An 11,729-nucleotide genomic window follows, 5' to 3' on the forward strand; every position below is an offset into this window, starting at 1 on the left:
CGGTCTCTATTGAGTTTTCAATTACTTTATCTCAACTAAAATGTTTTTAAATAGACTTATGGTGGAGGTAAAAAAAAAATTATAATTGATAATGTAAATCCTATACATAGGGGATTAGATCAGATTTATCCTATGGATAAGTTCATATAATCATTTATGACAAATAAAAAATATGAAGATAAGCACCTTTTAAGATAAACAAAAAAAAAAATTACGTTTATCCTTTGGACGCAACTATATCTACAATTTTATATTATACTACTAAATGCATCCATATATATTTTTTTTAATCAGGAAAATATTTCCAAATTCTCATATATAAAATAAACTTTTTGGTTAGCTTTAGAGTCTGAATAATACAATGAAAACAATTTATATATATATATATATATATATATATATAATCTGGAGCAACAAATGCTTTGTAAAAACCATAGTTAAGACTTTGTGACACAAAAAATAACCATAGTTAAGAATAAATCCCCAAGCGAAGACCAAATAGGTAAGAGTGATGTGTCACACAGCAAGACTCTTTAACCAACATAAAACAAAACGTACAGTTGCAATCTTTGATGCTAATGATTGTTATAACTAGCGACAATGGACGGCTTAATTCGAGAGAGAGGGAGAGAGAGCTTCCAAAAGAGCCGGCTCTCTCTGTAGTTTGCCATTACTTCCATCTTCGAAACAAACTCTCAAGCACTTCACGGCCGTCGCCCTTTATAAGGCTTCACCTGTCGTCAATTCTTTCATCTCTCTCTCTCTCTCTCTCTCTCTCTCTCCCTCCTGCAACCTCCATTCGTCTCGGACCTTCGATGGGCAAGATCCAAAAGAACAACTCCGGCAATCAGAAGAACGTCGACAAGAATGACAGCAGCAGCAGCAGCAGCATGAAGATGAAGAGAACAAGAAGAAGTGTGCCGAGAGACTCTCCTTCTCAGCGTAGCTCTGTCTTCCGCGGTGTGACAAGGTAATTTAACTCGTGATCTCTGCTCCCTGCTTCTCTTGACCTTCCCAATCTCCTGGCACTGCTCAATCTTCTCTTGGTTTCTTCGTTCGATCGATTTGGATAGGCATCGATGGACAGGTCGATACGAGGCCCATTTGTGGGACAAGAACTGCTGGAATGAATCCCAGAACAAGAAAGGGAAACAAGGTTGTATTTTCTTTTCCTTGTGCTTTTTTTTGCATCAATTACTTAGCATCTAATCTCTCTCTCTCTCTGCCTCTGTCTCTGTTTCCCCTTTGCCTGTGTTCACTTTGGTGGCTGGATCAATGATGATGCAGTTTATCTTGGTGAGCCAAATTAATCATCATTTCTAGTGAATACACAATGGAAATACTTCATGGATCCCTAACTCATCAATGATCATTCGCCCCCTCACCCCAGGAGCCTATGACGATGAAGAGGCAGCGGCTCATGCGTACGACCTGGCAGCACTCAAGTATTGGGGCCATGACACCATTCTCAATTTTCCTGTAACCTTTCCTTTCCTTTCCTTCCTCCAGATTCCTTCAAACATTTTCTGCAACATTCCGTATGTTTGAGTTTGATCTACTCATGCGATTCTAATCACAGACATCGGCATACCAAGAAGAGCTCAAGGATATGGAGAATCAGTCCAGGGAGGAATATATTGGATCCTTAAGAAGGTACCTCAAAATCGAGTAATAAAACAGATGATTATGATCAATTGGTCAAGTATTTATCGTATTGTTGTTCTACAGGAAAAGCAGTGGGTTCTCAAGAGGTGTCTCAAAATACAGAGGTGTTGCGAGGTATTGTACATCGCCATTACTCCTATCGTAGAAACCTCATCGTACAGTTCTTAAGTTTGACTTGACGATGCTGTTGCGATTTACCTGCAACAGCTTCAGATAACTTGCCATGTTAATAGGAACAGTCTGCTTACCTCAGTTTTTACGACGCTCCTAATATTTCCATATTCTTTTGCACTACTAATATATACCAACTGGTTTAAGATAAATCAGTGATAATTAAGTGCTTTATCCAAACACATTCATTGCAGACACCATCACAATGGGAGATGGGAAGCTCGGATTGGTCGGGTTTCCGGTAACAAGTACTTGTATCTTGGAACATATGGTAAGATTATCCCACCTGTGTTTTGTATCTAAACATGCAAACTGGGCATTTCAGATCTTGAATCGGAACCCATTTCACCACCTTCCGTGTGTAAACCTCATGCATCGCATAAAAGGTTTCTCATGAATCCTGGCACGGATGTTCATGAGTGCAGGATTGAGTTCATGGCGATGCTGGGTAGCTGAACTACCACCTTGTCATCTCCTTCCCCTTTCGTGCAGACACAGTGTGGCAACCATGAGTCAATCCTGTTAGTTGGGAGAGAAAGGACTTTAACACCAACCCCCAACGCTCAGCAGTATGCTGTCCTTGTCACTACATCCGACCACCGATGCTGTCTTCTTGAATTCACTCTGTAGCTCACACCCACAACCATTTTCCTGCCCATACAAATCCTTCGCCGGCCTGCTGGCGTTGGATACTTGTCTGCTTTCATGCTGCATTACTTCGATCGCCCAACCTTAAATGACATGTACCAGCAACCTTCAAGCTTAATGGCTGCCCATTAAGCTCGGGAATCATCTAACATGCACCTGTCGCCTTCCATCTTCGCAGCGACGCAGGAGGAGGCTGCAACCGCGTACGACATCGCCGCGATCGAGTACCGCGGCCTCAACGCCGTCACCAACTTCGACCTCAGCCGCTACATCAAATGGCTCCAACCCAAGGGGCTCGATGCCGAGCCAGGCAGCCACGGCAGTGCAGCGCAGAGCATGCAGCAGGAGGACGGGATTAGCGTGAGGGGGATCTCACAGTTCCCTGAACCAAGAGAAGCAGGAGTGGCCACATCGTCTGCACTTGATCTGCTGCTGCAGTCGTCAAAGTTCAAGGAGATGTTGGAGAAGACATCTGCAGAGAGCAGTAGTACGTCGTCGACACCCGGTTGTGATGACAAGCCAACCGGGTGCAGTTTTCCGGACTACATACAGACGTACTTCGAGTGCCAAGACAACGGGGGCTTCATCGAGGAAGAAGACTCCATCTTTGGGGATCTCAGCACTTTGATATCCCCCATCACCGAGTTCGAGCTCGACATATGAACAACACAAAGAAGAATCTATAAGGGTTTTTGGTGCTTGCGCCTCTGCTTCTCGTAGGTGAGTCTAAAAGGAGGCAAGCTGAGGCAAAAGGTAGACTACACAGAAGAACAGAATATAGATAGTGGAAGAAGACAACTATTTTTCTTTCTTTTTCCTCCCCAAGGAGATGATTAAGCTAATTATTGATTCATTTTTATTTCCAAGCATGTGGATAGTGATTGTTTTACCATTGCCAACACAATAAATTTTGCTGGTTATGCATATATATCAATCAGGTGAGTTCTAGATGATTTCGGTGGTCAAACTTGGGAGACACGAAAATAGTTTGTGTGGATCATTCCGGAGATCGATTCTCTCTACTCAGATACTCCATTAAATAGCCCAAGATTGAATGGTACGGATCCATACAGGTTGTGCTGGTGAAGTTTCTTCATCCAACTTCATCTGAAGCATCAGGATCGCTTAATTAAAAGCTCATCAATGAATGACAGCAGGTATTGAATGCCTTGCTGGGCCGCATGTTACAACAGCAGGTATAGAAAGTTTTGAGGTCACATGGTAGGAGTAAAAATTAGGTCAACAGGCAAGAAGAGAAGTTGTTCTACGATGGCCATTGAGAGCTATCGCAATATTTTGGTCACACTGTCTTAGGAAGAACTCACAAGTTCGCTTTATATATAATTAGACATCAATCCAACCCATACGCTTAATGTGATCTAACATTATAGTGAGGTTTTGATTATTCGAAAGGTTACAACATTATGAGAGTATTACAGCCCAAAATTGTTGGTTGTGAACCGACACAGATGTTTATATTTGTATTTTGACGCTTTAATCTTTTAGACGATTGGCACTATTCTTTATCGAAATAAAGATGTATAAGGGATACATTACTAATATGTGTAATGATAAATTATTCTAGGATTAAATTTTATCTTTATCATCTACTCCTTATATAAAAATATATATTATTATAATAAATATATATTTATTATTATATTATAAAAAAAATAATGGTCAAATAGGAAAATCATAAGTTTTCTTAAAAAATAAAAATATTACGCTTTTATATAAAAAGATTATAGTTTTTGAGGGATATATACACGATGGAAAATACATTGGAATTGATAGAGGGAAAATAGTTATACAGCGAAGGAAAAAATAATCCTCGATAAAAATAGAAATACCAATGGCTTATCGGCGTTCACCGCCGTCGACTTTGGTTCTTTCTTAGCGTCTCGTCGACCTTTCCCAAATCCCCTCCCCGCACGTCCCCTAGGGTTACCAGATCTCGCTATCAGGGCTTCTCCCCCTCTCAATCTCGAAGAAGAAGAAGAAGAGATGTGGGCCGCCTCGTGCCTCGCCTCATGCTGCGCCGCCTGCGCCTGCGAAGCATGCCGCTCGGTCGCCGGAAGCATCAGCCGCCGCTCCGCCCGCATCGCCTACTGCGGCCTCTTCGCACTATCCCTTGTCGTCTCCTGGGGCCTCCGCGAGGTTGCCGCACCCCTCATGGAGTCCCTCCCTTGTAAGCCCTTCACTCTCCTACCTTCCCGGCCAAAATCATCTCGCTTTCTCCTTTTCTAGGTCAAACTTGGATAGAAATTCTATCGCTTCCCAGATCCAAAGGGTTTTCTCCTTTGTCACGTCCAATTTTGATTAAAGATTTGACCTGTTGTTGGCTTGTTTGAAGGGATTAATCACTTCCACAAGACGCCGGATAGAGAGTGGTTCGAGACCGACGCTGTGCTCCGCGTTAGCTTGGGGAATTTCGTGTTCTTTACGATCTTGGCTGTTGTAATGATTGGGATCAAGGATCAGAAGGATCCGCGCGACCAGCTGCATCACGGTGGTTGGATGGCGAAGATCGTTTGTTGGTTTATCGTAGTGTTTCTTATGTTCTTCGTTCCCAATGGCATTGTCAGCTTCTACGGTGAGCATTTACAAGTTTTGATTGATAATATTGTTTTATCGTTTGGGGTAGTGTTTCTTTGGTTGCAATTACATGCAGAAGGCAGTATTGTCAAGATAGGATATAGTTTCTTAACGCTGAACTAATTTAATACTATGTTAATGCTGAAAGTATTTTTCAGTTAAAATTTTCAGAACATTGTTTCTTGATTAAGGTAGATATCATGAGTTTCTTCTGAAGATGAAAGGCCTGTTTCAATGACCTAGATATTTGCGTGATGGTTTTCTTTGCAAATGGATCTTACAAAATCAAATGGTTACTGCATTCTAGCTGAAAACTTCTTTTTTTGTATGGTAAACAACATGATGAGGAAAGAAAGAACAGATGATTGTTACAATAAACTTCAGAAGGCCAAACTAAGTTTGGTGCCTAAAAGGTAGGAAGTTTCTGCAATAAAGGGCTGTGGTAGGTAGCTTTCCTTCAATTTAGATGGTTAATTGAGAACTGGAGATGGCAAGGTGATGATGGATATGTGGGTTGTAGTGGTGGTGTTATGATGTGATCCTCATTTAAGCTTCTTTGGAGCATGTAGGCGTTTTTTTCTCTGTCTTAGCATCTTAGACTTCCTTTGAGATGTTATTCTGTTTCCTCTGTGATTTGGGGATTTAGTTCCAGACATAAGTCTTTACACACTTTTTTTTATTTATCTACATTCTGAAGATTATTTCCTGTCATAGGTGATTTATCAATTTTTTTGCGTATAATGTGGGAAGAATTCCTGCTTGTCAGATGTTCAACCTTTAACCCAGTATTTTCTACAGTCTATTTGTTTAGCTTAAATGGACAGATGAACCACAATTTTTTTTTAAAATCTTTTTAGCATGCTAGATTGTGATTGTGACTTTGGAAATTATGTCTTTGCTGCAGAGACATTATCAAAGTTTGGTTCAGGATTGTTTCTTCTGGTTCAGGTTGTTCTCTTACTGGATTTTGTACATGCATGGAATGAGAACTGGGTTTCAAAGGATGAGCAGTTCTGGTGTGTAAATAGCTCTTTCTTTTATCAAGTATTTGTTGTTAGATACAGACTCTAGGATTATGAAAATCATACTCTTAACAACATTTTCTTCTACTGTAGGTACATGGCTTTGTTAATCGTCTCGCTGGTTTGCTATTTGGCAACATTCTCCTTTACAGGAGTGCTCTTTCACTGGTTTACTCCATCAGGACATGATTGTGGACTCAACACCTTTTTTATTGTCCTGACATTGATTCTTGTATTTGTTTTTGCTACTGTTGCGTTGCATCCAAAGGTATGATCTTGCTATCTTTTGTGAACCATCTAACAAATATATATTTAAATTATGTTCAATAAGAGATTACTTTAGAAAAAAAATACTGCTTACATATTTTCTTCTGGTGCTACTGAGTTTGGCAAAAATGTTACATTTTGATGCTTTCAGAAATAGTAAATCTGCATTTTGTTATATTTAGAACAATTAATGTTGGTCAACTTGTGTTTCATCATTCTGTGTATTATATTGCTTCAGCTTATCAATACGGTGGCACAGATTGACATGTAATGCATGTAACGCAACTTCCATTATTCAAACGTTTTTCAGTTTACGAGGGTGGAAAAGTTGATTTTGGAACTTATGCAGTGTTGAAGACAATTGCTATTGATGTAACTGTTTTTATGGGAAATGGCAAACGGGAATCACTATCATCAACTATAGATATTATGCTTTCATTTCTATGAAGCATGGAGATAGACTTGGGACATGAATAGTACATGATATGTATCCCATGATATTTCAAATTTAGAATAAAAGTATGTGTAAATATGGCATGGATGTGGCACTCAAAAAATCTTATTTTTGTTTCTGATTGTTATCATTCTAGTTATGAGTTTGTGTCCTGTATATCTATGATGCTATATGATAATAATATGTAACTTACAATGAGTCATGGCCACCATTAACCCAAAAGGTAAAAAGTAGACTCAATGTAAGATATCAAGGGAGTCCCATATGTATAATGCTGTATACGGCGTGTCCAGAACTCCTTTATAGATGAACATTTATTATATGTGTTAGTTTTATGTGGTCTCATATGTAGAAATATAATTTCTACAATTTGTTGTTCATTGTTCACCCAACCAAGGACAAAAAGTGCAATCTGATGCATTGGATTGATGTGTGCAGGTAAATGGCAGCTTATTGCCTGCATCAATTATTTCACTTTACTGCACTTACCTCTGTTATAGCGGGCTTTCTAGTGAACCAAGGGATTACGAGTGCAATGGTCTTCACAACCATTCAAAAGTTGTTTCAACTGGAAGTCTTACACTTGGCCTGCTTACTACTGTGCTCTCTGTTGTCTACTCTGCTGTTCGTGCCGGCTCCTCAACAAGTTTATTCTCTCCACCAAGTTCACCGCGTGCTGGTTAGATTCAATGACAAGTTCTAAAACACCCCTGCAGTATTATCTTAATCGATTTTAGTCTGCTGATGAATCTATTGCAGGATCCGAGAAGCCGTTGCTCCCATTTGACAAGTTGGATGAGCAGGAGGACAAGAAGACTGATGAGGCAAAGCCAGTCTCCTACTCATACACCTTCTTCCACCTCATCTTCTCTCTTGCAAGCATGTACTCAGCAATGCTTCTGACTGGCTGGTCCACCTCGGTTGGTGAAAGCGGAAAGCTCATCGATGTTGGGTGGCCATCTGTGTGGGTCAGGATTGTCACTGGGTGGGCAACAGCAGCTCTCTTCATGTGGTCCCTTGTCGCCCCCCTTATCTTCCCCGATAGAGAGTTCTGATTTCATATCAGAACCCCATGAGACCATTTCATGGATTAATGCATCTATCGTGCTACCGCATTCACATGTTCTACATATGTTGTCGACAATACGACGAATGGAGAACTTTATTGTGGCGTGGCTGAGGTTTGAGTTGTGTATGCTCCGATAATAATCAAGCATTCTCTGTAGCTAAATAATTTGTGGACTTGGTGTTCAAAAACGTAGAAGTGGTTTGGCTTTTATATCTTCCTATCATCGTTGTCAAATGGTGAATTGATGATTCTCTATCTTTACTTTTTCTTACAGGTTTCTTTTTTGTTGCTTATTTTAGTTGTACAGATCAGAAAAAATAATTACTTGGCTTGTTTTCTCCTCGACATTTCTTTCTTGAAGCATTATTCTCTGGTAGCTAATCATCTATTTCTTATCTCCTGTAGCACTTAAAATGCAAGGACGAAATCTATATACTTGGCTGTCGATACTGGCCTCAGGAGAACTGATTCGATTCGGAATAATTAGATTTATGTCAAAGCCCTAATCATCTGATGTAATTTATTCTCTCACGTAGTAATTCAGTGGCTGACAAGATGAAATCTATCAGTTCATCTAAAATCCATTAATCTCGATTCGATGCCTAATATTTTGGGGTAGAAGGGAACAGTTCTCAAAGAGAAATTTTCACAAACAGAAGGCTTATAAAGATTAGATTACAAAATAGTGTCCTACGGTGAATGGAGAGATGGATCAGACAGGCTACTGCCGGATGAAACTTATTGCCACTAATTCGTGCGACCTCAAGGTTGGACAGCAAGGTGGCGCTCTGAGCATGGCCACCTGATCATCTTCCTCCACCCTGGGAGGTAGGCTTCCGCGTGCACAGTCCAAGAAACAAGACAAAACAGTGGGGACTGTGGAGGACCACTGTTATTTTAAGCTCGACACCCCACCGACCCCCAAACACTGTTATTACGATTCCTACAATATCTTTTATCTTTATGTAGTTCATAGTTAATATATCTAGATTATTATCATAATCTAATGGTTACATGATGATTTCAATAATCACTTCAATCATGATCTAGTAGTTATAAGATGGTTTCATTAACCACCTCATGATCTAGTAGTTATAGGGTCCTATAAATAGGACCGTAATTCATGTAGATAGAGATAGAGATAGAGATAGAGACAGATAGATAGAGAGTTTGTGTGCACTTGGTATCTTGTAAGTGTTCCTCCTGTTTTTAATACTACAGCAGTTTATTTGAGTCGAAAGGATTCTTTTTACTCGTATCGTAGTATTTTGTTTTTCCTTGCTCCTCCATCCCCAACATTTATGGTATCAGAGCCTAGTTTCAATCAGAACTGAGCATTATGGCTTTTAACGGTAATTCCATGTCTCAACCCCTTATCCCAATCTTCTCGGGCAAAAGCTATGAATTTTGGAGTATCAAGATGAAGACTCTATTCAAATCTCAAGATCTTTGAGACTTAATAGAGAATGGATATGCAGATCCAGATGACTAAATCAGGCTGAGGGAGAATAGAAAGAAGGACTCAAAGGCATTGTTCTTCATTCAACAAGTTGTACATAAGACGATCTTCTCAAGAATTACAACAGCGACAACCTCAAAGCAAGCTTGGTTGATACTTCAAAATGAATTTCAAGGCTCATCAAGGGTGATTATGGTAAAGCTTCAAACCCTCCGTCGTGAGTTTGAAATTTTGTTCATGAAAAGCAATGAATCGGTACAAGATTTTCTTTTTCGAGTGACTGAAATTGTTAGTCAAATAAAATCTTATGGTGAACATATTCCTGATCATATAATTGTTACAAAAGTTTTGAGAAGTTTAACTTCGAAATTTGATCATGTTGTTGCCGCAATTGAGGAATCAAAAGATTTATCTACTTATTCATTTGATGAACTAATGGGTTCCTTGCAAGCACATGAAGTAAGGTTGAACAGGTCACTTGAAAAAAGTGAAGAAAAAGCATTTCAGGTTAAAGGAGAGTCTTCTACTTCAAAAGAAGGAAAAAAATCAACAGGAAAAGGACGTGGCAGAGGAGGATTTCGTGGTAGAGGAAATAAAAGAGGAAGAGGACACTTTGATGAACATGGGCAATCAAATTATGATAAAAAAAATTACAAAAGTGGAATTCAATGTCACTAGTGTAAAAAGTTTGGTCACATGAAAGCAGATTGCTGGAAAAGAGAAAAGCAAGTAAGTTATGTGGAGAAAAATGAAGAAAATAGTAAGTTGTTTATGACTCGTTCACAAATTCAGAATATCTCAAATGATATTTGGTTTTTGGATAGTAGATATTCTAATCATATGTCAAGCATAAAATCAATATTTAGAGATATTGATGAGACTCACAAATTGAATGTTAGACTTGGAGATTATAAGCAAATCCAAGTGGAAGGGAAAGGAACAATTGAGGTGAAGACAAATCAAGGGAAGGTAAAATACCTTGATAATGTTTTCTTTGTTCCTACTTTATCACATAACTTGTTGAGTGTTGGACAATTAGTAAATGATGGATATTCAATAATATTTGATGATGATTCATGCACTATTAGAGATAAGAAATCTGGTTTGATTATAGTAAATGTTTGTATGACACAAAATAAGATGTTTCCACTTGATATGTCAAATATTGAAAGACATGCGCTTATCACAACTCAAAAGAATGAGTCTAGTTTATGGCATTTAAGATATGAACACCTTAACATTAAAGGTTTAAGGTTGTTAAGTAAAAAAAGAATGATTTTTGGATTGCCTAAGATTAATACACTTGATGTATGTGAAGGATATATTTATGGCAAACAAAGTAGAAAACCATTTCCTATTGGAAAAGCATGGAGAGCATCTAATTGTCTTGACTTAATTCATGCTGACTTATGTGGACCTATGAATATAAAATCATTTAGTGGAAATCAATATTTTTTATTGTTTACGGATGATTATAGTCGGATGAGTTGGGTATATTTTTTGAAATTGAAATATGAACATTTGATAATTTTCAAAAATTCAAGGCACTTATAGAAAGACAAAGTGGTAGATATATAAAGATACTTCGGACAGATAGAGGTGGTGAATTTTTATCTAATGAGTTTAGTTCATTTTGTGAAGAAAATGGTATTCACAGAGAATTGACAGCACCATATACACCGGTGCAAAATGGTGTAGTTGAGCGTAAGAATCGGACTGTCGTTGAAATGGCAAGAAGTTTGCTTAAGGAAAAACATCTTCCAAATCAGTTTTGGGCAGAAGCAGATGCAACAGCAGTTTATTTGTTGAATATTTCACCAACAAAGGCTGTTATGAATCGAACTTCTTTTGAGGCTCGGTATGGTATGAAACCAAGTGTTAGACATCTGAGAATTTTTGGTTGTATTGCTTATGCTTCGGTGAATTCACAAAATCATCACAAGTTTAATGAAAAATCAGAGAAATACATTTTAATTGGTTATTCTTTACAATCGAAAGCATATCGATTATATAACCCTATTAGTGGCAAAGTTATTATTAACAGAAATGTTATGTTTGATGAAAGGGCAAGTTGGAATTGGGAGACCAATAAAGGTGAAACACAAATGCAGATTCCAGCAGAACTAGACACTCCGCATAATCAAGTGACAGATCCTACTCCAACAAATTCATCGTCAACCTCGCCCAATAGCAGTTCAAATTCGGATTCCTTAGATGAAACCCCTCCAAGAAATTTCAGATCACTGATAGAAATTTATAACTCAACATTTACTTTGTTTATTTCAGATCCGATAACTTTTGAGGAAGCAGTTAAAAAAGATTGAAAGGAGAAAAGCAATGAAGGAGGAAATCAAGTCAATTGAGAAGAATGAAACTTGG

The 11,729-nt window shown here is 38.6% G+C and overlaps 2 protein-coding genes across 2 annotated transcripts; both read left to right on the forward strand.

Moving 5' to 3' along the window:
• Positions 1–612: 612 nt before the first annotated feature.
• LOC135673048 (AP2-like ethylene-responsive transcription factor At1g79700) lies at positions 613–3,410 on the forward strand. Its single transcript, XM_065181730.1, has 8 exons — positions 613–970; positions 1,074–1,156; positions 1,288–1,296; positions 1,391–1,479; positions 1,580–1,653; positions 1,729–1,779; positions 2,031–2,107; positions 2,663–3,410. Exons 1-8 carry the CDS (start codon positions 816–818, stop codon positions 3,145–3,147), a joined length of 1,023 nt encoding a protein of 340 aa, XP_065037802.1. The 5' UTR covers positions 613–815; the 3' UTR covers positions 3,148–3,410.
• Positions 3,411–4,337: 927 nt separating this feature from the next.
• On the forward strand, positions 4,338–8,109 carry LOC103983942 (uncharacterized). The gene is made up of 6 exons (XM_009401301.3): positions 4,338–4,672; positions 4,838–5,077; positions 5,984–6,095; positions 6,195–6,369; positions 7,261–7,501; positions 7,582–8,109. Exons 1-6 carry the CDS (start codon positions 4,489–4,491, stop codon positions 7,875–7,877), a joined length of 1,248 nt encoding a protein of 415 aa, XP_009399576.2. The 5' UTR covers positions 4,338–4,488; the 3' UTR covers positions 7,878–8,109.
• The last annotated feature ends 3,620 nt before the right edge of the window (positions 8,110–11,729 follow it).

Source organism: Musa acuminata, chromosome BXJ1-5 (assembly GCF_036884655.1).
Source record: "Musa acuminata AAA Group cultivar baxijiao chromosome BXJ1-5, Cavendish_Baxijiao_AAA, whole genome shotgun sequence".
In the NCBI taxonomy this organism is placed as follows: domain Eukaryota; kingdom Viridiplantae; phylum Streptophyta; class Magnoliopsida; order Zingiberales; family Musaceae; genus Musa; species Musa acuminata.

Excerpts from the sequence above, each read along its gene's own strand:
- LOC135673048 (XM_065181730.1), top strand. The coding sequence starts at position 816 with ATGGGCAAGATCCAAAAGAACAACTCCGGCAATCAGAAGAACGTCGAC. Across the intron at positions 971-1,073 it reads GTCTTCCGCGGTGTGACAAG|GCATCGATGGACAGGTCGAT; the intron begins GTAATTTAACTC and ends CGATTTGGATAG. Across the intron at positions 2,108-2,662 it reads CTTGTATCTTGGAACATATG|CGACGCAGGAGGAGGCTGCA; the intron begins GTAAGATTATCC and ends CCATCTTCGCAG.
- LOC103983942 (XM_009401301.3), top strand. The coding sequence starts at position 4,489 with ATGTGGGCCGCCTCGTGCCTCGCCTCATGCTGCGCCGCCTGCGCCTGC. Across the intron at positions 4,673-4,837 it reads CCTCATGGAGTCCCTCCCTT|GGATTAATCACTTCCACAAG; the intron begins GTAAGCCCTTCA and ends GCTTGTTTGAAG. Across the intron at positions 7,502-7,581 it reads ACCAAGTTCACCGCGTGCTG|GATCCGAGAAGCCGTTGCTC; the intron begins GTTAGATTCAAT and ends AATCTATTGCAG.